A 22,902-nucleotide genomic window follows, 5' to 3' on the forward strand; every position below is an offset into this window, starting at 1 on the left:
CAGAGTTGAATAGAAAAGTTAATTAATCAAGTTAAACAGATCCCATTAGATCAAGCACTCTTTGACAGCAATGAGCTCAGAAGACTTTGGTCCAATTGTCAGCAGAGGGCTGCACTCTCTCACAAACAGCCAGAATTACTGCAGGACCACAGCAGCCAGGGTGAGGGGGTGCTGCTGACATTTGCAACAACAGTCCAGTTAACAATTATTAATACTGGCAAATGTATTTATTACAACTGTAAAAAGTACAGTTGTAATAATAGAGCAGTCAAAGAAATGAAAAGTCTTCTTGAGGTATTACTAGGACAGCCATTTGTAAAGGTAAGATTCTTTATTTTAATTGTCTTATTGTAACTGTCTGTGCTGTGATGTTGTTTTCCTTCTGTCTGGCTGTTTCAAACATTGCACTCTTGAATGGGTGTCTTAGCATGTAAAGCTATTGATGGCTGATAGGGATCTACAAGCTTTTCAAAGTGCCCCGTTTTTATCCCTCACATTGGGGTCTGTTTGTACGTCTTCACAAAGCTGTGTCGTGGTTCTGAAACGCATCATCTGTCATACTGTACATATGTCATCTTAACAGACTGTGCCATGGATCATGTGCTGAGCATTGCAGACTATTACATCTTCACCCCGTATGTTTACCCATCCTCCTGGCCTGAGGACGGGCCTCTGCGTCAGATCCTCAGCCTGTGGGTGGTGACCACCCTGGGAGCAGAGCTGCTTTACCTGGGCTTTGCTGCTCTTAGCTTCTACTATGTGTTTGACCATAGGCTCATGAAGCATCCACTTTTTATCAAGGTGAGCTGTGTGATGAACCATGCCTGTATTCACATTTCTAGACCAGTTAAAGGTGTAGTCAGTGCCTGTTGTCAAAATCACTTTCTGTCCATATCAGTGAATATCTCCTCACAATCCGCTACCTGACCATACTGTGTGTGCACTCAACATCTGGTGTTAATATATAGGCTACATAGCCTACAGCTCTGTAAGCTGGTGTGTAAACATCCGACCTGGTAACTAAACCACAACCCTCTCCCAAAAATCCTAATAAAGCTTATTTGATCTGACAACAGAACCAGGTACAAAAGGAGATTCAACTAGGAGTTGCCTCCATCTTCTGGATGAGCTTCCCCACAGTAGCCCTCTTCTTCTGGGAGGTCAGAGGACACAGCAAACTTTATGACAATATCAGCGGATCTTCTCTGGGTAAGACAACTTTGACCTGGAAACCTTGAAACCCAGGCCAGAGATTCATGTCAAATGAATCAACGCAAACAAAAATGGAAGTTAATTTATTAACTGGCTAAAGGGAAGTTTATAATTTGTTGGACATGGTTGTCAGGTAACTGGTTCTAATCAAACCTATTATCCTACTGCATTGTTTGTGTTTCAGGCTGGCCCGGGGTATTCCTGAGCATTTCTGGATTCCTGTTCTTTACCGACATGTGTATCTACTGGATACACCGGTCCATGCACCATAAGAACATTTACAAGGTGAGCTTCAGATGGTCATGGCTAGCTTCAAGCTGCTCTGAACAATATTTATAAGTAATTGTGGTTAATTGAATTACTTGGTAACACTTTACAATAAGGTACACAAAGAAAGAGTAGTTACCCTTTTAAAAAGAGTAGTTTACCTTTTTAAAAGGTAAACTAACCTTTTTAAAAGGTAAACTAACCTTTTTAAAAGGGTAACTACTCTTTTTTTGTGTACCTTATTGTAAAGTGTTACCAAGTAATTCAATTAACCAATGACTTTGTGCAATGTGACAGAGGTTGCTTCAAGTGATGAACCCACAGAGAATTATTATGTGACTCAAGCTCCCTCAGATCATTTTAGCGCCTTTCAGCTGCTTGTTTTGATATTGCAGCCAACAACTTGACTTTTTGTGTTCCCTGTTTGCCTGGTGTTTTTTTTTAAATTTCCTAACAGTCCTAATGTTTTTCTCCCCCTTAGCACTTACATAAGCAGCACCATACATTCAAGATCCCCACGCCTTTTGCCAGCCATGCCTTCCACCCACTCGACGGCTTCCTGCAGAGCTTACCCTATCACGTCTACCCTTTCATCTTCCCCCTCCACAAGGTGCTGCTTTACTCTTCACTAAAAATGTTGATATAAGATAGATACAGTAACGGCACTGCATATTTTATACACTGCTTTTGTTAAAATAAGTTATGTAAAAGAATAAATTAAAGGTGGAGTCAGCGATTCTGGAGAATGCTTGTGGGCAAAATCACTTTAGTCAAACTCATCTCCTCACAATCCACTACCTGTCCGTACTGTGTGTGTGCGCGCTGAATTTCTTTTGGTGTTAATACACAGCCTAAGCTCTGTAAACTGGTATGTAAACAAAGGATATTATGTAAAAATAAAATAAAAATTAAGATAGAAAGCGTCCCACCGTAGCTAGCAACATGCCTCTTTACAAAGCCTAGGCTGTGTATTAACAATGGTTTTCCCCAGCGCACAAACAGTAGGCTTTGGTCAGATAGCAGATCGTGATCATGTAATTTACTGATTTAGACCAAAAGTGATGGACAACAAAAATTCTCCAGAATCAAGAACATAATGAATGTATTGTAAATTATGTCACTTTACTGTAAAGTGTTGACACTCAAGGTTTTTTTAACATTACAGGTGGTCTACCTCTCACTCTTTGTTTTCGTCAACTTCTGGACCATTTCCATCCACGACGGAGACTTCCGCATCCCGGGCCCCATGATCTGTCTGATCAATGGAGCTGCACACCATGTAGACCATCACCTCTACTTCAACTACAACTACGGACAATACTTCACGCTGTGGGATCACATAGGGGCCTCCTACCGGCACCCCTCCGTGCTGCTGGGGAAGGGCCCACTTGACCACATGCGGAAGCTCATGGCAGAGGCTGCGCGAGGACGGTGATGACGGAGCTACAGTTGGAATATTTCTCCCCTAGCTTACACCTCTTAAGACATGTTTTCGACAGAGACGATAAGCCTGGGACGGTTGCATCAGAGGCAAGACCAGCCATAAGGGGCAGAAATGAGAAATGAATGACAAGGAAGACGCAATGGATTGTTTTTCTAAATGGAGCAAATATAAAATACGGGAAAATGATAACAGGTTTGGAGGTGGTTGCATTTTCCTTAAAGATTTCTGGATAAAATGGTTGAATACAGATCACTAGACTACCACAATTGGTAGGGCGTCCCCCCCCGGCCAGCAGCAGACCCGGGTTCAATTCCCGCCCGCGATCGTTCTCTGCATGTCACTCCCTTCTCTGCCCCATTTTCACCTCTGTCTCTCTGCACCGTCAATAAAGCATAAAAATGCCCAAAAAATATCTTAAAAAAAAAGGAAAAAAAAGAGTGTACCACAATGAATAAAAAACAGTATCGTCATCCATATATGGGTAATGTACAGGTGTTTTTTTCAATTTAAGTTTTAAGAAAAACATCCTGCAGCTCTGTCGATTGGAGGATTGTGATAGTTTTAGTCACCTACACCTACAGTAAGTAAATATACAGTTATAATGTTTCCCTAAACCCTCACTTGTGATGCTCCAAATTTTAGCCACAGGCCACGTTCTTGCATATCATTAACTTGGAGTAGCCTTTTTCAGTAGCTTTTACCAACCCTTTGTTCAAAATAAATCTGTCTTCTTAACCAATATCTTGTCCAGAACATGACAAAAAGAAGAATTAAATTGACATATTAGGTATTCCTTTACAACCTGAGCTCCATGAAACAGCTAAGATGTTAGAACAAGGTGTGGTTTGGAGATAACTGTGAGAAAACAGTGGAACTTTTCAAGGACTGTGGTCTGACAGGTGAAAGGCCAACATGATCACCTGAGTTTCTATGCTTTTTGATAGAAGTGATGAAAAGTTAATAGATTTTTTCAGAAAAAAAAGAAGACTCCTACACAGAGCGTGGTACAGATGTGGTTTTGTTTTGATTTTGACATCTATTAAGAATATGACATAAGCCAAACTGAAATGCAAAATGCTTTTCTGCATCATTTCTTCTTAGCTGAAACATACTGCAAATACAAATGTGAAAAGACAGTGAATGACATCCATCCAAATCCACAGTGTCCCTGTGCATTGGTGTGTGTTTTTGTGTGTTCTTTCATTTTGTCCTACAGTCTGATTCCAGGGCTTGGTCTTTCAGCTTCCGGTGCTCGGGGTGTTTTCGTGCAGGCTCTGCAGGGCCAGGTCTGTCCACTTCATCTCTTGTTCTTTCACAGACTCTGTGGAGCCTCCATTGTCCTGCTCGGCCTCGGGAAGCTCACTCTGACGGAGCACAGGGGAGACAAGATGGTCAGACAGTTAGATGGCATTTGAGACAACAACTCAAGCAGGTGATGAACCTAAAAACTGAATATTTTAGGCAGGAAAATGGTTGTTCATTGCTTAACAACCATACTGAGCATGCTCAGAACAAATGTGACATGTCTTAATATTTGAGAGTATGCAATGAAAATTGTGTAAGCCCGGAGACAGGCACTATGAAAGTATGTAAGGGTAAGGTCACAATAACAGGTGTTGCTGTACATGTTTTGAGCCTGAAAGGGGAATAGTGTGCCAAATCAGAGCCTTTATTTTTAATTCACACACCAATGATATATTGGGTTCTGTTTTGTTCTCACTGAAACTGATAGTATTGTCATTATTACATTTCCATTAAGTTGAACTAACAGTAGCATCTGAAAGCATCCTATCCTGCATGGACACTTTAACCTCTCTTTAAAATGTCCATGAGAAGTTTCTGCACGTGCTCCATGACTGCTAATGTTCTTTGTTTACCAGAGGGATGGTGACATCTTCATAGGGCAGTCTGTCTTCTCTCCAGGCATCATCGGTCAGGTCCAGCACTCTCCCGTCTCGCTGGATTTCACTGTCCATCTTCTGCCTCTGAGCAGGACACAGCACTTCGAGTTAGCCTCAAGCTAGCTGCTGCGACGACACTTCACACACACTGAGACAGTAGGTCGAGAAAGCCGGTCAGAGTCCAATGCCAGAGTATGTGGACAAAAGGGTTTGAGGAAGGACCTGTTGGGAGGTATGGTTAGGACTAGGGTTTAAAGTTAGCCGTTTGGGCCTTAGCTCAGTAGATGCGGTAATTTTACGTAAACAGCGGACGCTTGGTGATGATGTGATAAATGATGCCTTCAAGTACTAGCGCGGAGAATACTGTATTACGAGACTATGCTGCACTGTGTTTTGTTCTATACTTTGTCTTAATAATAAAACATTTTGTGTGTCAGTTATATATAGGCCTATGTGCTACTAACTAGCCTACAGATAGATAGATAGATAGATAGATAGATAGATAGATAGATAGATAGATAGATAGATAGATAGATAGATAGATAGATAGATAGATAGATAGATAGATGATTAAGGTGTGAAAGATAAATGTAGGCCTATGTTTGTGTGTCAAAATGATGGATCAAAATACTGTTTCCGGCGCCCGTCCCTCATAATGTTATGTGGTTACCATGGAAACCATCGAAGCCTCTTCCTCTTTCTGGCTCATATTACTTGCTGTAGTTTGATTGGGAACAGCAGCTGTAATAAGGGAAATAGGCTAGTAAATATGGAGCTCTAACGCCAGCTTACGTTACTTCAGCAGGTAAGGTTACTGCTTTAGCATCTCCTGCCATTAAAACACTGAAATAAATAGGATAGTGGATACAATATCGATAGCGTTATGTCTGACGAAGTTCAAATAGGCCTATAGCCTCCCTAGTCCTTTCCTAGGCCTATGTGTATTAAGATGAAATGTTTTAAGATCAAAGATAGCTGTGCTTGTAAATTTTACTTTCTATTCACCCTCTCCTAATGTAGCCTAGATTAGTTAATATGTCCATTCTCTTAAACATATGGCCTACATTTAATGCATTTGGCCCTTAATGTTAATTGACTTCAGATGTGGTAATGATGGAAAACCAATTGAAATAGCACTTCTTTATCAGTCAGACCTGCTGTAGTCTAACATCAACCAAAAATGTGAATGTGGTTTTATTCAATGTTCTATCCTACTGATGCCAAAGATTCATGACTTCTGACCTCACTTCCTTTTAATAGGCACTGAAATAATGTCAGCCTCCGGAGAGCAGCAGGTAGAAAACACGAAAACATGTGCCAACCATGTTCTTTCCATCCTAAATCACAAACTTTCTCTGAAAACCTGGGCAAGAGGGGGATGTATCGTGACAACTCCTTCAATACAACCCTGGACCGTGGCAAGGTGCATGACTGTCCCAATTTAAAGCACACTGTCTAAACACAACGTTGCCTTGATTAAGGATCGTTGGTTCTAAGGGAAATGGTGGAAATGTATAGCCTGGAAATCCAGACCCTGATATCTTGAACGATAGAGGGTCTGGCCACGATCAATAGTAAGCTGTTAAACTGTTAAATTAAACGTTTGCCATGGTCGGTCGGCAAAACAGAACATTCCACTTACTTGCTAATGAAAGATTTGAGTGCCGTCTTCCAAATCGTAAAGGGTCGAGGCCAAAGCAGTCTCAAACTCACACAACATATCCTGATGTTTAATATCACGGCTTCGACGTCGCATGCACGTCACTGTCGTCATCCGGTTACGTCCGCCCCAGAGCACCATACAAAGGGCTCTGGCACGCCCATATTAGATAGAACCAATTGAAACGTGAGTCTGGATTTCTGGACTTTCTGAAAAAGCTTCAATGGAGAGTGTCCAGACCATAGATAGCAAATGTAATTTGCCAGCGCCTAGTGGCAGGTCTGGGAATGCCAGGCTAGGAAATGTATGCACAACCTCTCTCTTTGAATATGAGCTCAGGGCCTTTCATTACAGCATTAAAGGTGAAGTAAGCGGTTTATTTATGTTAATATAAGTGTAAAATCGCTCTTTATTCATACAGTGATCACTTACATAATGTGCACGTTTCATAAAGCCGATCTCTCAGTCAGCTGCTTTGCATGTAATCGGCAAATAAACTTATGGTAACACTTTACAAAAAAGAGTAGTTACTCTTTTTAAAAGGGTAACTACTCTTTTTTGTGTACCTTATTGTAAAGTGTTACCAAACTTATTGTAGTATCCCTAAATTTTTATCCAATCAGAAGAGAGAACGCTACAAACCGTCTCTCGTCTCACTCATATATAATATATACACTCCATGGTCTCACTGCTGGTGCACGCCAGAGCAACAGATGGGTGAATGTGTATGCGCCTACAATGGCCGAGCAGGTAAAAATCCTTCCCAATGTCTGTTTTGATCATGTTTTATCACACTTATGGATCTGAGATGATGCTAGATAACTTGCTGCTTGAAGACCGCAGTGCATTAATGTGGTGACGTAGGGATGAGCGAGGGGACTGCTAACTGCAGTAACTGACAGGAAGTTAGCTAAAAGAACCATTCCGCTTACAGCACCTTTAAGTAGGCTAGGTTGAAAGGTCAGAGCCTGTTAGGTTGTTCATTGATTAAACAGATATGATACAGGCTATTACTAGGTTAGCCTATATAATACAGATAATATGAATTATGTGTATATTTCTGTCTGTATAGGTAAAGAAAAAAAAGCTGATTTTATTTTCTTCTGTTTTGTCACATTTGTGTGAAAGCTTTGCTTTACCTGTTTCTGTCTTAAAAATAATATTAATATGAACAGACATTTTCAGACTTAAGTTGGTCTAGAGATGTAAAACCATAATTGGTAAGATCACATAAGGACTTGTAGATATGATTTAATGGACTGCAGCCTGGAATATGGACCCAGACCACCTGTAGTTCCTCCCTGTTTTCACTGAGATTGTTGTAATGTAAATAAATGTGACTTTTTTTTAAACTTGTGTCTTCTGTTGATTGCGTTCAGGTACCCGTAGGAAAGTTTGGCTTTTCATCATCTGGTCGCCTTCTGGTATAACGTTTATTTTACAATGAATGAACTATTGTAGTTATACTTGTTTAATGTGGCCGTGTTGGTGCTATGGTCTAATGCGACTTTAATTTGTGAATTTTCATATTATTTAAATTAATTTATCAACTTGTTGCTTTTTGTCCTTGCTTCTCACAATGTCGTAAAACACGAAACATAAGACAAATAACTAAAAACAATGATACCCAAACAGATAATATTCTTAACAATAAAGTAGGCTATGCATACTGGACGGAACGTTGTTTTATGCATATAAAATAAGGGAACTACTGACGCCGTGTTGAACAGAAACCCTCCTATGTCAGCCAGCTGCGCCTCCGCAGACACAGCTGATCATGTTCAAGCTTTTAGCCGCCGACGCTACGGAACTGAGCGGGCAGCTAAATCAGCTACTGAGCTGTTAGCCCAGCGTCATATGATATGAATGTGCTGTTCAGAAAAGGCGTTTGCGGAATACAGGCGGGTCATGTAAACGTACTAGTTCCTCGGCTTTTGATTACTAGGCGTAGTTTACTGCCACTTACGTTAGCTAAGTTGTGTAGTTAGACAGTGGGACCAGAGGAGTGTCCTGCTAACCGGGCTAACAGCTAGCTGGTTAGCTGTCTGTTTTGTTAACTACTTCGCTTTGGCTCGACTGCGTTTGAATTCAGTTGTTTTTCAAGTGGTATCACGTGAGTATACGTTTTAAGATAACATTGCACCAGTATAGTTTAACTCAATAACGAAATGATAAATGCGAGTTTGTGAGACTGGTTGATTTGGAGCTGCTAATGTTACAATGCTTGGTTGGTGGGTGGCTAGCTTACTATCCTGCTTACTGGAAAGCTCTTGTTTGTCAACAATAATAAGATGTCTCAATACGTTAGCACGTGATGTGCTCAGATACAGCGTGACTGTCTGCTTATTTAAGCAGCACAACTTTAAACGAATCCAGCTAGTCATCGTCAAGTGGCTAGTTTGCTTGAAAGATCAACACCGAAACGGTTAATGTTTATTTTCATTCTTATCTTGTCTTATTTCGTTCAGACTTGACACTTGTCTCATTGGGTGTGTAGCTTATGCATGTTTTCAGTTGTTTTGCTGTCAGACAGTGAAATGCACAGATTTGACTTAATTTCGAGTTTCACTTTTTCTGTTTTGTTTCTGTTGCTTCCACAGCTATGCGAGCCCTGGCTGAGAACTGGGCATTTCTACGATGATCAGAGCTTTTCTCGCTGCATCACCACCTGACCCCTCCTGGTCCACTTAACCAGCCATACTTTATAAAACCAAAACCAATCCCACAAGTTTGCTTGGCAACAGTATGATAATTTACGCAGACACCACCCAGCCCATTGGGATGAGGATCCCACAAAACCTAGCTCTCCAAATGATATGATAGTAGCCGCCTGGATCACTTTCTGTGCCTGCCGGAGCCTTGCGCGGGTTCTGCTTTTCCTTTCCTCCTCAAACTCCCTCCCTCCATTCTGGGAGAGCCTTGCCAGTGTGGTCTCTGGCACTGGAACCATGGGAAACAGCTGTGTGTGCCGGGAGGATAGTGACTTGGAGGACCACCACCATGGATCATCTAGGGCGACCCGAGGACAAGTTAGGCGTGTGGATAACGGTACAGGCGCAGGGGTTGACACTGTAGAGGCTCGGAGCAGTCGACCCAGGGACCCAGTGAGGCCCCCGCGGCGTGGGCGAGGACCCCACGAGCCCAGACGGAAGAAGCAGAATGTGGATGGCTTGGTGCTGGACACGTTGGCTGTCATTAGGACACTTGTAGACAAGTAAGTCTTCTAAAATGATGTTATGTTAATGAAAAATGTGGTGACGGGTAGCCCCATCAGAGATCTTTTTTGGCGTTACACCCAGCAGAATCTCAGAATCTGCAGTGGACATTTACTAAAGGAGCCTTAGTAAAATGAGTAAAAGTCCACAACAGATTTTAGGTGCAGTTCAGAGTATCTGAGGATGCTAGTGATCGGAGGAAGAGATAGAAGTCTGCACAGTTTCACAATTAATACTCTAAAGATTCAGGAATTCTAGTATTGACAATGTCTACAACTCAAGAAGTCTTGAATTTGAACCCCTGTCATGAGAGAAATAGGAAAATTTAGATTTAACGATAATTTCTTTTTTTTTTCATACTGCAAGATGTATATTACCATGAGGGTTTAGCAGCCAGAGTAGTAGTGGGGGTCACATGCCAGGACCCCTCACTCCACAGTACCTGCCCAGGACACTCAAGCTCAGTCAAACTCATTCACACTAGAATCAGAAAAACATAAGAAGCGTCACATGAGGTTGTCTGGACATGAACACACAAACATCACATGCACTTACTTTGACAAGGATATTTAAAAGGACCTGTATGGACAATGTAAGTATCGCCTTTGAGCTGTGTTCATTTATTTTTTGGAGCAATATTTTTTGCAGACATCCCCTTTTTTAGCATTAAATAAGCAGCATATTAACAAATAGTTTAACGCAATATAATTAAGTTGAAGGCAGATAAAATAGTTTATCAATATTTGTCCAATACCAATAACTCTGCATCCATGATGAATGAAAGTATAGTAAAACACTAATAATAATCTAAAACATGTCTTCTTAGGAGAAATTATAATTGTTGACTAATGCTGTACTAAACACTTTATGTCCATATATCTGCGTACAACTACATCAACGTGTGTCAAACTATTTAACAGATGTATTGTATGCTGTTGACAAATGCTAAATAGGGGACTTAAAGTAAAGCGTTACTGAAATCCCACAGGAAAGAATAAAAACAACCAATAATATAGATTAATTCAAATTAATATATCAATTTTTTTAGACAAATTGTATAATTATTATGTCTGTAGTGTTGTTGAGTCACGTGTGGTAAGAACACTGTCACAAATGTTGTTAGATACGCTACAATGCAAACTAAAAATACCCCCGTTCATATCACATTGTCACTCTTTGACATTTTTGCTGCAGATCACCAATGAGTTCAAACAGCTTCGCAAATCACACTTCCTCCAGCTTTACCTAAAATCATCGTTGTTGTAGACTTAACTAGGGTTGGATGTTTCCTTGTCGTTTAAAAAGATATAACTTAGGGAATGTATCGTTTGTATTATTGTATAAACTAATATTGAAATATACATATGAAGTTGTTGCACAAAACATCTCTCATCATTATTACTTCATACCTTTTTTAAGAAAGTGTGCCCTTCGCAGTATTTCCTGTGTATTAATGGTCTGAAATCATTGCTCGTCCTCAAACGGAGGTGACTTGAATGTTATAGGTGCTCTAGGCAGCTGCTGCAGGTATTTGACTGTTTGCCTGGGGCTTCAAACACGTAGAAAACTTAAGAGAGGGCTTTTTCAATTCATATATACTGACTGACTGTTTCCTGTCTTGATGTACTAATGACTTGCTGCTGCATGATGTAGCAATATTTGGGTTGACTGCGTAGATGCTGAGCAGTATGCCTAATCTTTCTCAGTCTTCCTCATAAGAAACTATTTTAAGTCTTTCCTTCTTGCTTGCATTTTTTATTTATCGGATTTTATTCTCCACCTAGACATGTATTCTAGCAAAATATTTTATAGACAGCTGAACTGTAGTCTACCGTTTTAAAGTGGCAAGTACATGGCACAGGTGCAGGCTGAAAAGTTGATTCAGCTTTGTTTATTTCTAGCTGAATCTTCCAGGTAAAGGTTCAGTATTTGTGTAATTTCTTGTAACATGAGTGTTTTTAGAATCGGTACTTTTGTCAGCGGTCTTCAGCTCACATGATCAAACAGGTGTGTTAGCAGACTACATTTCCCTCAGGCAACCAGAGTGACTCTGTGTTTAAAAGAGGAAAAAAGTAATCATGCCTAAGGCTAACACCTCAGTTTCTCGCCTCCAACTGTTGCCTGAATTAAGAGAACACTGCAGCTCTAAGGTTTTATATGTTATTAGAAGTGCAACCGAATTGAGATCCCGTCAAATGATTATCATGTATCTGTGTGTAAACATACTCAAATCTTACCAATATCACAGCAAAATATCACTTAAGAATATTAATAAATATAGGTCAATATTTGAATACTATACCCTATATAAAATAAGCATGTGTCCTCACACTTTGAATTATTAAAGGAAGGAAATTCAGTTACAGTATAACTAAGTTGTGTTTGGAAATCTGAGCTGAGCTGGGGGAAGTTATGACTGTGGAAAAAAAACTGGGATAAGCCATGACAAACAACGGCTACAGCAGCATCATCAAAACCAACAAAGAAAATCCATCACCGTTATACACTCGCCTTAACCACTGCATTAGACACCATTACTGTCCAAAGCCATTAGTTCATTTACAGTAACACCCAATGGCATTATTCATCTATTTCTATTATTTCAGATGCACTGGGTCATTTGTGATGTATGACAAAAAGGTAAAGGGTAAAATGTTATTAACTCCTAAACCAGGCTGTTCTTACATTCTGTGCAAACTCTGTTGTGTTTTACAGTGACCAAGAGCCCCCGTACTCTATGATCACTTTGCATGAGATGGCAGAAACAGGTAAGGAAATGGAATGTGCACATTCACACACTAACAAAGATTTATAATAGTAGTGTTTCCATGTAGAAAAGTATAGGTGAAGTCAGCAATTCTGGAGAATGCTTGTTGTCAAAATCACTTTGTCAAAATCAGTGATTGTCTCCTCATGATACTACCTGTACGTACTGTGTGTGTGTGTGTGTGTGTGTGTGTGTGTGTGTGTGTGTGTGTGTGTGTGTGTGTGTGTGTGTGTGTGTGTGTGTGTGTGTGTGTGTGTGTGTGTGTGTGTGTGTGTGTGTGTGTGTGTGTGTGTGTGTGTGTGTGTGCGCTGAGGGGAGGAAAAGGGTTAATATACAGCCTATGCTCTGTAAATGGGCATTTGAGATATTCACTGATTTAGACAAAATGTGATTTTGACAACAAGCGTTCTCCAGAATCAATGACTCCACCTTTTTTAAATGCCACCTTTCAAAGGGCTGGTAGAGAATACACTTTGTGATGCAATATCCCTTGTTGTATGTTTGAAATAGTAGGAACAAAGGTTATAACATGGGGAAAAGGTTGGGACATATGCTACACTGTTTTTTGTGCGCAACTTTTCAGACATGGAGTCAAGATTAGACTTTTTGTCAGTTGTCTTTTCTACTGCCTGGTGGGGAGTCCCTTGAATTTAAACAGGTCTCTGAACATGATGTCCCATCCCCCTCCGGCTGAGCTGGTGGGTTGTGTTGGAGAACTGCTGAGGCAGAGATATTACGGTTGCTTTGTAAGCAACGGACCCTCGCAGTCTGTTCAGTGATGCATTTTCCAGTTTAACTATGTAGCCTCTTTGACATCAACATTCAAATTCACTCTGTCCACAATATGTACACACATTTGCATATTTGAAACACATGGTTTTCAATAGTAGGTCTAGCTGCTAGGATTTGATTATACTGTGTTCTCTTGCTAGGAACGAAGAACACAAGTCTGAGGACCAAAATATATGAATCCTCCACAAAGAATATGTGTGGGTTTGGATGTGGTTCAAAAGAAGCCACTTATGTCAAGCTGGAGTAACCTTCACTGAAGTGTGCTGCTTACAATATTGCTGCCTCAGCATTTCTCCAACACACCCACCGGTCCAGTCCCACATCATCTAGGGAGGGGTACCGATGTATGCTGCATGCATCCTGTGTTTGCTGCTTCTTTCATTTCTTTTGCACATTCTGTGTTCACGCTTATGTACTAACCTTTGAATTCTTGTGTTTAGGCCTTATGTCAGGCACATATGGTGTGTGGTGTTGTGTGGTTTGACAACAGCCAAGTTGGGTATTAGCTTGCAGACAGTGAACCCAGAGGGAAGCCAAGTAGCAAGTCGGTCAGCAAGCCAGTCATTTTCTGTTTGACATGTGCTATGATGTTACATTATTCATCAGCCAGTTGGCTGGGGCTTCATAAGTGATAGTGTTGGAGAGAGAGACTTTTTTACTGACTCATTTAATGGAGAGGAAATGGATGTATGCTGTATCTGATTCAGTGGCCTCTCTTACAAAGTGATTTCAGCACAGTTCAGTTGTCTTTACATGGTTTACCAGGACTATTGGCAATAACAAAAATAGTTTTGGCAACTTTTTTTATTATTATGAGAGGCATCGTATGTGTATGTAGTAGGATTTATTAAAAAAAAAGTGAATTGTCAGTTGAGTCTCAACAATCGCTTACCCTCTTCTCCCTCAGATGATGGTTGGCTGGAGGTTGTCCAGTCCCTGGTTCGAGTGATCCCTTTGGACGATCCACTTGGCCCCGCAGTGATCACCCTTCTGTTGGATGAGTGTCCCCTGCCCACCAAGGTGTGTGTGTGTGAGAAACAATCTGACCATTAGATTGGCCTCTGCTTCCCCACCCTCCCCCCTCGCACTTTCCTCTTTTGAACAAATACAATCTTGTTGGGACCCCCTGCTTCCCTGTCCAAACTAACCTGAGGACAGGGGACATACCATGACACTCAGAACAGTACAAACTCCCTCCAGTATTCAACAGAAACTGGCTCTACCCATTATAGATAGTATATAAAAGGCTCCACCTGACAAAATGTAAAGCTTTAAACGTGCATATACACCCGCTCAAAAAGGGACAACATGTGCCAAGAGGTGGTTCAAGTTTCCTAAATGCAAAAGGTTATCTGTACTTGCCTGTAGATGTCAACGTGGACAATCTGTTTATGCTGTTACTTCCCGTGTTGCGTGTAAGTGCCACAGACTGGGCTCGAAAATGCAAGTCTGTAACTGCTGGCACTGCAGTTCTGCCACTGTGTGTCCCCGTTTTATAAAGTACATTGAATTGAATGAATGTGGTGTACTTTACCCGAGTAACTGTCTTTCTCTCTTCAGGATGCGCTCCAGAAACTCTCTGACATGTTGAGTTTGAGTTCGGCTGTAGCTCGACAGGACGCTCTGATTCCTGCTAAACACAGAAACACTACAGCAGTGCTAGGCTGCCTGGCAGAGAAACTGGCTGGTACAGTCCATATTTACACACTGGATATTTTGTATGCTTGTAGTCAATAGTCTTGGTCTTGGTCACTGCTTCCATTGGCATGTTACTCGCTTCCTAATGTTAATGCAAGACGAGCCTAACTGATTTGGGGATCATTTTACTACTTAACCCAAGTAAGACATGGTCATGGAATATCAATATGCAGTTTGATGGAATATTGACTGGCCCGATTACACTACTTTAGCTCAGTCACTCAATATGCTTGGACTCAACAAGCTACTATCTGAATTAGAAAGACTCTTTCATACTTTGTCCTTTATTTTTTACAAAGACATAGTAGGTGAAGGGAGAAGAAGAATGTTGATTTATTTGAATTTATTATTTTAACAACATTTTGGTCAATCATTTAGAAGATTTTCTATTGCTATTATTGTTAAAAAAAATTACATATATTTAGCAGAAACACAGACAAGAAGTGGAGGTTCATATATTTAGCAAACGGTTCATTCTCTTTTTTTTTTAAAGGTCCGGCCAGTATTGGATTGTTGAGCCCTGGAACCCTTGAGTACCTTCTGGAGAGCCTGGTGAGCAAACACGCACACACTCTCTCACAACCAAACTATGTTGTTGTACACACGTTTATATTAATTGTATATTATATTTGAACAGTATTTCAGTTACATACAATACCTACCTTGCAGACAAATTGTTGATAAAGAGGTAAGGTGTGACAGCTGCAGTATATTCAGCCGTTAGTGATGATAGCAGAAAAGATTGGATGAGATGCTGACTGTGTAAAAGCAGGGTTATGCTTTTTACGAATTACTCAATGCATTACTCAAAGCTTTAGGGAAGTCAATTCTGCGAATGAGTCTCAATAGATCATCAATCTCAGAAAAGGTTTCAGTGTTGCCAATGTGTATAAATGTGAAGTGGTTGCAGCAATGTTGATGAGTAAGAAAAACATAATTTTTAGATACATTGTATGGATTTGACTGTTAATGACTTGTCTGTGCAGGGGCACTCACTGCCTGTCTGTCACTCTCTCACACTCACTGAGACGGTGATGGATGCAGAACAGCATCCACCTCAAGAAGGCTAATGCTAGCGGGAGCCCACGCTGTTAATTAAATTATACAAACACATGGCAGGGGCGTGTTGTGACTGGCTATCTTTCTGGGAGCGTACCATGGACCTATTATAAAGTTGAGAGTAGCCTACACGACTCTTTTCATTCTTTACCGACAGTTGGCATTCTGACATCCGGTTTAGCGATATCAAAATAAGAGTCCGGATTTCAGAGAAATTAAGATGATTTAATTTTTTTTTAACCTTTAGTATTAACCGGTTAAAGATCTTCTTAACGGTTAACCTTAACCAGTTAACCATGGACATCCCTACTGTGAATTAATGCCAGAAGGCATGTTTGTTCATATTGTTATCGTATGTTTACATGTCAGAAAATGTTTGTGTGTAGGTTAAAAATAAACCTGACCTGATCATTATTTTTTTTGTCTTTTCTGAAAATCTCCGTCCAGAGCTCTGAAGCCCACCCTACTGTCATGCTGTTTGCTCTTATTGCTTTGGAGAAGTTCTCCCAGACCAGTAGGTTCACTCACTGCTTCTTTAGGAACAATCCATTTCCGGATTCCGATTAATTTGGAGACAGTTTGAAACTAGTGACTTTTTTTGTTGTTGATTATTATATTATTTGCACAATTTAAAATGTACACTATGACAAAGATAACAAATGAATACAGTGCAAGGAGAGACAAAAAACCCAGTGGGCTTATTTGCAGCCTCCACCTTCATCATTTTAAAATGTATGATAATGATACTAAATACAGACATATATAAACAAACAACAAAAAATGTATGGGACTATTGGTATTGAACTCAAAACAGAATGTGTTTGTGTCTCTGTCTGTATGTGTGTGTGAATAGGATATTGGTTTATTTACCCATTATCAACGTCTGAGCATTCACATTCTTCCTTACAGAAGAATGTGGTCGAGAGTGACCTTATCAAAGGAATGTTGTTTTACTGGCTACTAGTTTCCTTTTGGAGGCTTGTTTGCTTTTGAACAATGTACAGATCTAACATGTATTGCCTAAAGTTAGTTGGTAGAAAGTAGAAACACATTTTTAAAGACATATTTGTGTATACAGACTGAAGTCACTGCCAGAGATGAATTTGGCAATTTGTTTCATCCTGCATGCCTGGTCCATCTTCTTGCCCTCAGGTGAGAACAAACTGACTGTGTCGGAGTCGTGTATCAGCAATCGACTCGCTGTCCTGGAGTCATGGGCAGAGCAGTCCGACTACCTGAAGAGGCAGGTGGGATTCTGCTCACAGTGGAGCCTTGACAACCTGTGTGAGTAACCCCATGTTTTCAACGGTGTATGTAGGATCACAAGCTGAAAAGAGAGGGACACAACATTCTGTTGAAAGGTCAACTAATATGCAAAATGTTTTTCAACACTAATATGGGTTCCCCGCTGTGACTAGAGCCTCCCAAAGTATGAGAAAAAACACCACTTACAACTTTGAATCTGAAATGAGCATAATATGTGACCTTTCATTAGGAGAGTGAGCCACTGAAGAAAACACGTTGATAATGTTTCCTCTGTTGTCCTCTGTCCAGTCCTAAAGGATGGCCGTCAGTTCACCTACGAGAAGGTCAATCTCACCAATATCAACGCCATGCTCAACAGCAACGATGTCAGCGAGTACCTCAAGATCTCTCCCACAGGACTAGAGGTAGGTCTGTGTGTGTGGTAGTCTATGAGAAGATGCACATTTGGCAGAACTCGGTTGCATATCCACTCATTCAGAGATGATGCCTTCTCCCACATGTTTTCAATTCTAGCCTAATATATGTGTGTATTTTTTTTTTTTACAAGTGTGTATGTACCGGTGTATATAAAACCTGAATGAATCATGAATGTTTTCTGGCTCTCTTTGCTGCCACCCTCAGGCACGGTGTGACGCCTCCTCCTTTGAGAGCGTGCGTTGTACCTTCTGCGTGGATTCAGGCGTTTGGTATTACGAGGTGACGGTCATTACATCGGGCGTGATGCAAATCGGATGGGCCACCAAGGACAGCAAGTTCCTCAACCATGTACTCATCCTCAGTTTCTTCACTCCTTAGCTTTTCTGCATGCTGTTTTTCTGCAGTCGCACGATTAAACGTTTTGTCTGTGTGTTACAGGAGGGTTATGGGATAGGAGACGATGAATACTCATGTGCGTACGATGGCTGCAGGCAGCTCATCTGGTACAACGCTCGCAGTAAACCGCACGCTCACCCCTGCTGGAAGGAAGGTATGTACTGTACACACACGGACACACAGTTTTTAATTTTTTTTTTTTTTTCACCATACTCTTTAAGGACATTTTTTAAATAGATGACGGTATAGACCAGGGGTGTACACGACGACAAAGGTGTCACGGTTAACTGTGTACACGAAAAGATGTCCGTCGTGTAACCGCTTAGACATTAGACACAACGTTCACACCCCTAGTATGAACAGTAGAAGAGAATTAACACCCTGGAGATGATTTTAAAAGACTTATTTGTTTAGTAAAAGCGCATTAGGTTTGAGTTTTAAGTGTCTCTGGAGTGTTATGGGATTTTTGCACCGACATGCTGCTGCCACAGAAGGCATTCAGCCTCTGGTCTACCACCCACATGGGGAGATGATGGTAACAATAGCCAGGACTTCAGTGTGTGTGTGTGTGTGTGTGTGTGTGTGTGTGTGTGTGTGTGTGTGTGTGTGTGTGTGTGTGTGTGTGTGTGTGTGTGTGTGTGTGTGTGTGTGTGTGTGTGTGTGTGTGTGTGTGTGTGTGTGTGTGTGTGTGTGTGTGTGTGTGTGTGTGTGTGTGTGTGTGTGTGTGTGTGTGTGTGTGTGTGTGTGTGTGTGTCCTGTATAGGAGATGCCATCGGCTTCCTGTTGGACCTCAGCAAGAAGCAGATGATCTTCTATCTGAACGGACATCAGCTGCCACCAGAGAAAGCGGTCTTCTCCTCTGCCACGTAAGTCCACGCACACAGTCACTCTATATTCAATGGTTAGTCTACCTCCTCTCTCTCTCTTTCCTTCCTTAATCATTCCTTCCTCCTGTCTTTCCTGTGCATTTCCCTCTAACGAGCCCCTATCTTTCCTCCATCTCTGTGTCCAATCAGGTCCGGTTTCTTTGCGGCAGCCAGCTTTATGTCGTACCAGCAGTGCGAGTTTAACTTTGGGGCCAAGCCTTTCCGTCACCCACCTTCTGTCAAGTTCAGCACCTTCAACGACTTTGCTTCACTGCTGCCAAGTGAAAAGATCATCCTACCCAGGTGAGAAATGAAGCTGGTCCTTAAGGTGACTTGAATGGCAGGGTCCAAAAATAGACTGCAATAAGGAGTGAAGCTGAACTACAGTTAAGTTGTTTCACTTGTAATAAACTTTAATTTAATAAAAGTAGCCAGTATAATATGTTTACATATTAAGCAAAATCCATAAATGATGGACTTACCAGAGTGCAAGTACAATATGTTGATCTGTAGTGCTAAGTTGTTCAGACTCTACACAGAAGAAAAGGGCTTTACATAAATGTCTGTAAACGGATACATGTATCTGCCTCTATGTGTTATGCTTGATTTATCTGTGTGTGTTCGTTTCCCTAGACACCGGCGTCTGGCCTTACTAAAGCAAGTTAGCATCCGAGACAACTGCTGCACCCTGTGTTGTGACGTCATGGCTGACACAGAGCTGCGGCCCTGTGGACATGGGTACGTGTGCATCTGGTGTAAAAGGACAGTGCTTGAAAATTCCAAACAAAAATATGTTGATGGATATCTTCTAAAGGTCGAGCGATCCTGGAGAATGCTCAAAATCCTGTTTTGTCAAAATCAGACAGTGAATATCTCCTCACAAAATGGCCGTACTGCGTGTGCGTGTGTGTGTGTGTGCGCGCTGAAAAGAAATGCAGTGTTAATGTTAATACATCGCCAAGCCACTGTAAACGGTCATGTTGCTAGCTATGCAGGCCACCTTTGGTTACATACAAGTTTACAGAGCCTAGGCTGTTTATTAACTCTGGATTTCTCTACAGGCCGCACACAGTACAGACAGCTAGCGGATCGTGTGGTGATATTCACTGAATTCGACATAGAAACATTTTCCAGAATAGCTGACTCCACCTTTTAAAGAGAAAGCCTGTCTTAGTTAATAACATGTTAGTATTTAAAATGTCTGTGAATAGACAATAATACAATCTTCCTTTCTCTGTGTGTGCCTCATCTTCCTCCAGTGGTATGTGTATGGAGTGTGCCTTACAGTTAGAGACGTGCCCCCTGTGCCGCCAGGACATCCAGAACCGCGTCAGACTCATTGCACACGTCTCCTGACACACTTCCTGCTCCTCCTCCAATCAGGAGAGACACACAAGCCCGACAGCGTCCTGCTCTAATCCCCTCTCACCCAGTAGGGCTGCGAGGACGCTGCCACAGTGTTGTGACCACATCAGAACTGTGACTACTGGTCAGAGGAGATGATGATGATGGTGGAGAGGTGGAGAGAAGAAAGAGAGGAGGAGATGGGGAGCGCTCCTTCATTTACCGACATCTCCTCTTTTGTATCCTTCTGTCGAGTCACTGCACAAGCTGGGCCAAGGATCGTCAACTTTCTACTGTCAGTGTGTTTTTCAGACGAGAAGAGCAGAAGTGAGGAGCAGAAACAATTGAACCAGATTACAGACACATAATATTCTTCTCCTCTGCTGGCCCCTGCTTGGGGTTATCCGACATCCTATGTATGATATGAGGATCTCTCTTTATGCTTTCAGCCCCAAGGCTGAAGCTATTTAATCCCATTGCCTTCATGGACACTACAGATCTGAAAGGTCTGGGTAGTGGAAAAGAACACAGGACGTAGTACAGTATTAAACCCAAGGTACAGATACATTTGAGATGGATCTCACTTTCATGTGTTTGGTTTTTGATACCAACACCTATCCTTTGGTCAGCTTCACTGTTGATCGATTGGCCTCTGGTAGGATTTGTCATCGTTAAAAAGACACCTTTGGGTAAAATATCAGAGTTTGCTCTTGGTGTCAGAAAGCTTTTAAAAAATTCAAAATTATTCTAAATCAGTTTTCAGTATCTGTTTGCAAAAGCAATTGTTGAAAATCAAATCAACTGTCACAAAACGTAGAACGTTGAAGACCTAATTCTTGTTTTTCAACCAGTAAAAATACTAAATACTTGAATCTTGAATGATATCTAATCGACTTTCAGCACAGCTGACCCTGCTGCTTTTTGTGCTTTTATTGTCTTTGCTCAGATGTGTGTCGTTTCCTCAGTCATGTATGTAACCACAACAAATAAATACACAAGGATTAGAGTTCACAGAAAGTGAATCTGTAGCTGAAATCTCATGCTTTTGTCCCCATTCATAAGTGCTTTTGTTTAGAGAGCCAGTTGAATTTCCTCCACCACCTTATGGATTTCTCTGGGATTGCTCGCTTGGTACAAATTTGTCAAACAACTCCATATCGAGTTGGCCTAAATGGAGCGGCATCATAAGTAAATATGTCTTAATTTATGGTTTGTGATGACAAACACGCGTCTGTATCAAGACGAGGTTTTCCAATCCAGAAGATGTGATTCGTTTTGTATTTTGAATAATGGCGAACAGTGATGTAGAAGTTGGTTGAGCCGGTACAACAGGTTTTGTTAAATAACAGTGTTGTATTAGCTGATATCGTTTGAAACAAATGTGAAATGTTTAAGTGAATCGTTATTCCTCAATATTAGTTTACTAAATATCCCCGGGTCCTTCTTGAGATGTTTTGAGTCTAATCTGTCAATGAAACAACATAAATAAAATGCAAGAAAACTGTCCACAGCTGCAACACTGCTACAAATCACAACAGGATTTATTGGAGATTCTTTCTCTTAGAACTGATTTGGGGGGGAAATGTTTGTGTGAAGTGCATCTTCCAGGTTACTGGTCCAGACTAAGTAAATGTATATTCCCGTCTGTGCTTTATGTCATTTAGGACATCTCTACATTCTTATTTTGCAATTTCTCCATCTACTTGAAGCATCTGTGGCTTGACTGAACGAAATTCCTATTTTGGAAACGGTTGACAAATTAAACTTCATGTTAAATTCTATTTGTACAATTTAAAAAACAAAACAAATTCAATGACATTTCAAATCATCACACTGAAGAATTTTGAATTTATGTCGGTCAAATTGTTTATGAAAGAGTTGCTACTCCGCCAAATTGCATGAACAGGATCTGCAAAATCATTCAGACTATATTGTAATGATTTCTAAAAGGTGACATGCATCTCAATAATGACTGAAGACTGGTATGACCGTGGTTTGCTATCTAGTATTTCCTGATGCACCTTATACATGCAGGTGAGCAAAATCATATTGTTGGAGATGAAATTCAGGATTGTAAAGAATAAGTTGTGCATTGTATTTAAAAAAAAAAAACATCTAGAGGAATTTGCCCCAGGGTTCCCAAAGATGTGATTGATTTGAAGAACTGTTGTTTCCTGGATGTTATATTTGTAATAAATGTATGTTCATGTGATGTTTCTTGAATTTTTTACTTGTTTTATTTATTAACATCTTAAATCTCATTTTACCTCAAAGATGAGAGATGATATTCTAGTCATTTAAAACTGAGTCACCAGTTGTTTTTCCAGAAATTGGCATTTACACGTGTCACTCAGTACACAAGTAACCTACAATGTAGGCCTAATATTAATATAAATATCTACTCAGACATTAATTCTTAAAATCACGGAATAGTTGATAACCATAGAACCATGAACTGTCAGAATGGCAGTCAAGTAACAGACAATTTCTATCATAGATATATATGTGTTCTATATATCTATGGTTGCTAATGACCACACCGGTAATGTTTTTTGGTAGGAACCAAAGTACAAAGATGTTGTTGCACCGGACGCGACG

The 22,902-nt window shown here is 40.8% G+C and overlaps 3 protein-coding genes across 4 annotated transcripts; 2 read left to right on the forward strand and 1 right to left on the reverse strand.

Moving 5' to 3' along the window:
- Positions 1–591: 591 nt before the first annotated feature.
- Positions 592–2,914, forward strand: LOC307250614 (lathosterol oxidase-like; the record flags this gene model as incomplete). Its single annotated transcript, XM_080027730.1, has 5 exons — positions 592–801; positions 1,077–1,209; positions 1,397–1,497; positions 1,961–2,089; positions 2,645–2,914. 5 exons carry the CDS (start codon positions 592–594, stop codon positions 2,912–2,914), a joined length of 843 nt encoding a protein of 280 aa, XP_079883856.1.
- Positions 2,915–3,924: 1,010 nt separating this feature from the next.
- anapc13 (anaphase promoting complex subunit 13) lies at positions 3,925–5,137 on the reverse strand. Its single transcript, XM_080028602.1, has 2 exons — positions 4,801–5,137; positions 3,925–4,287 (listed from the first exon to the last, which is right to left on the reverse strand). Exons 1-2 carry the CDS (start codon positions 4,897–4,899, stop codon positions 4,162–4,164), a joined length of 225 nt encoding a protein of 74 aa, XP_079884728.1. The 5' UTR covers positions 4,900–5,137; the 3' UTR covers positions 3,925–4,161.
- A 3,156-nt stretch (positions 5,138–8,293) lies between these two features.
- rspry1 (ring finger and SPRY domain containing 1) lies at positions 8,294–22,507 on the forward strand. 2 transcript variants are annotated; one of them, XM_080027182.1, is made up of 15 exons: positions 8,294–8,597; positions 9,085–9,698; positions 12,415–12,467; positions 14,166–14,278; positions 14,819–14,945; positions 15,450–15,508; positions 16,463–16,529; positions 17,168–17,299; positions 17,570–17,685; positions 17,903–18,046; positions 18,137–18,248; positions 18,858–18,960; positions 19,111–19,263; positions 19,594–19,698; positions 20,220–22,507. In XM_080027182.1, the coding sequence occupies exons 2-15, from the start codon at positions 9,301–9,303 to the stop codon at positions 20,314–20,316; spliced, it is 1,779 nt and encodes a 592-aa protein (XP_079883308.1). In that variant the 5' UTR covers positions 8,294–8,597; positions 9,085–9,300; the 3' UTR covers positions 20,317–22,507. The 2 variants fall into 2 exon arrangements, with proteins under 2 accessions (XP_079883308.1, XP_079883309.1); XM_080027183.1 differs by having other exon boundaries at positions 20,248–20,286.
- The last annotated feature ends 395 nt before the right edge of the window (positions 22,508–22,902 follow it).

The sequence above is a fragment of the Ammodytes marinus genome, assembly GCF_949987685.1.
Source record: "Ammodytes marinus genome assembly, chromosome: 5".
NCBI classification, from domain to species: domain Eukaryota; kingdom Metazoa; phylum Chordata; class Actinopteri; order Uranoscopiformes; family Ammodytidae; genus Ammodytes; species Ammodytes marinus.

Coding starts and splice junctions, on each gene's coding strand:
- anapc13 (XM_080028602.1), bottom strand. CDS start 4,899: ATGGACAGTGAAATCCAGCGAGACGGGAGAGTGCTGGACCTGACCGAT. Junction 4,288..4,800: donor AAGATGTCACCATCCCTCTG/GTAAACAAAGAA, acceptor GTGCTCCGTCAG/AGTGAGCTTCCCGAGGCCGA.
- rspry1 (XM_080027182.1), top strand. CDS start 9,301: ATGATAGTAGCCGCCTGGATCACTTTCTGTGCCTGCCGGAGCCTTGCG. Junction 18,047..18,136: donor ACAGCAAGTTCCTCAACCAT/GTACTCATCCTC, acceptor TGTGTGTTACAG/GAGGGTTATGGGATAGGAGA. Junction 19,264..19,593: donor GAAAAGATCATCCTACCCAG/GTGAGAAATGAA, acceptor TCGTTTCCCTAG/ACACCGGCGTCTGGCCTTAC.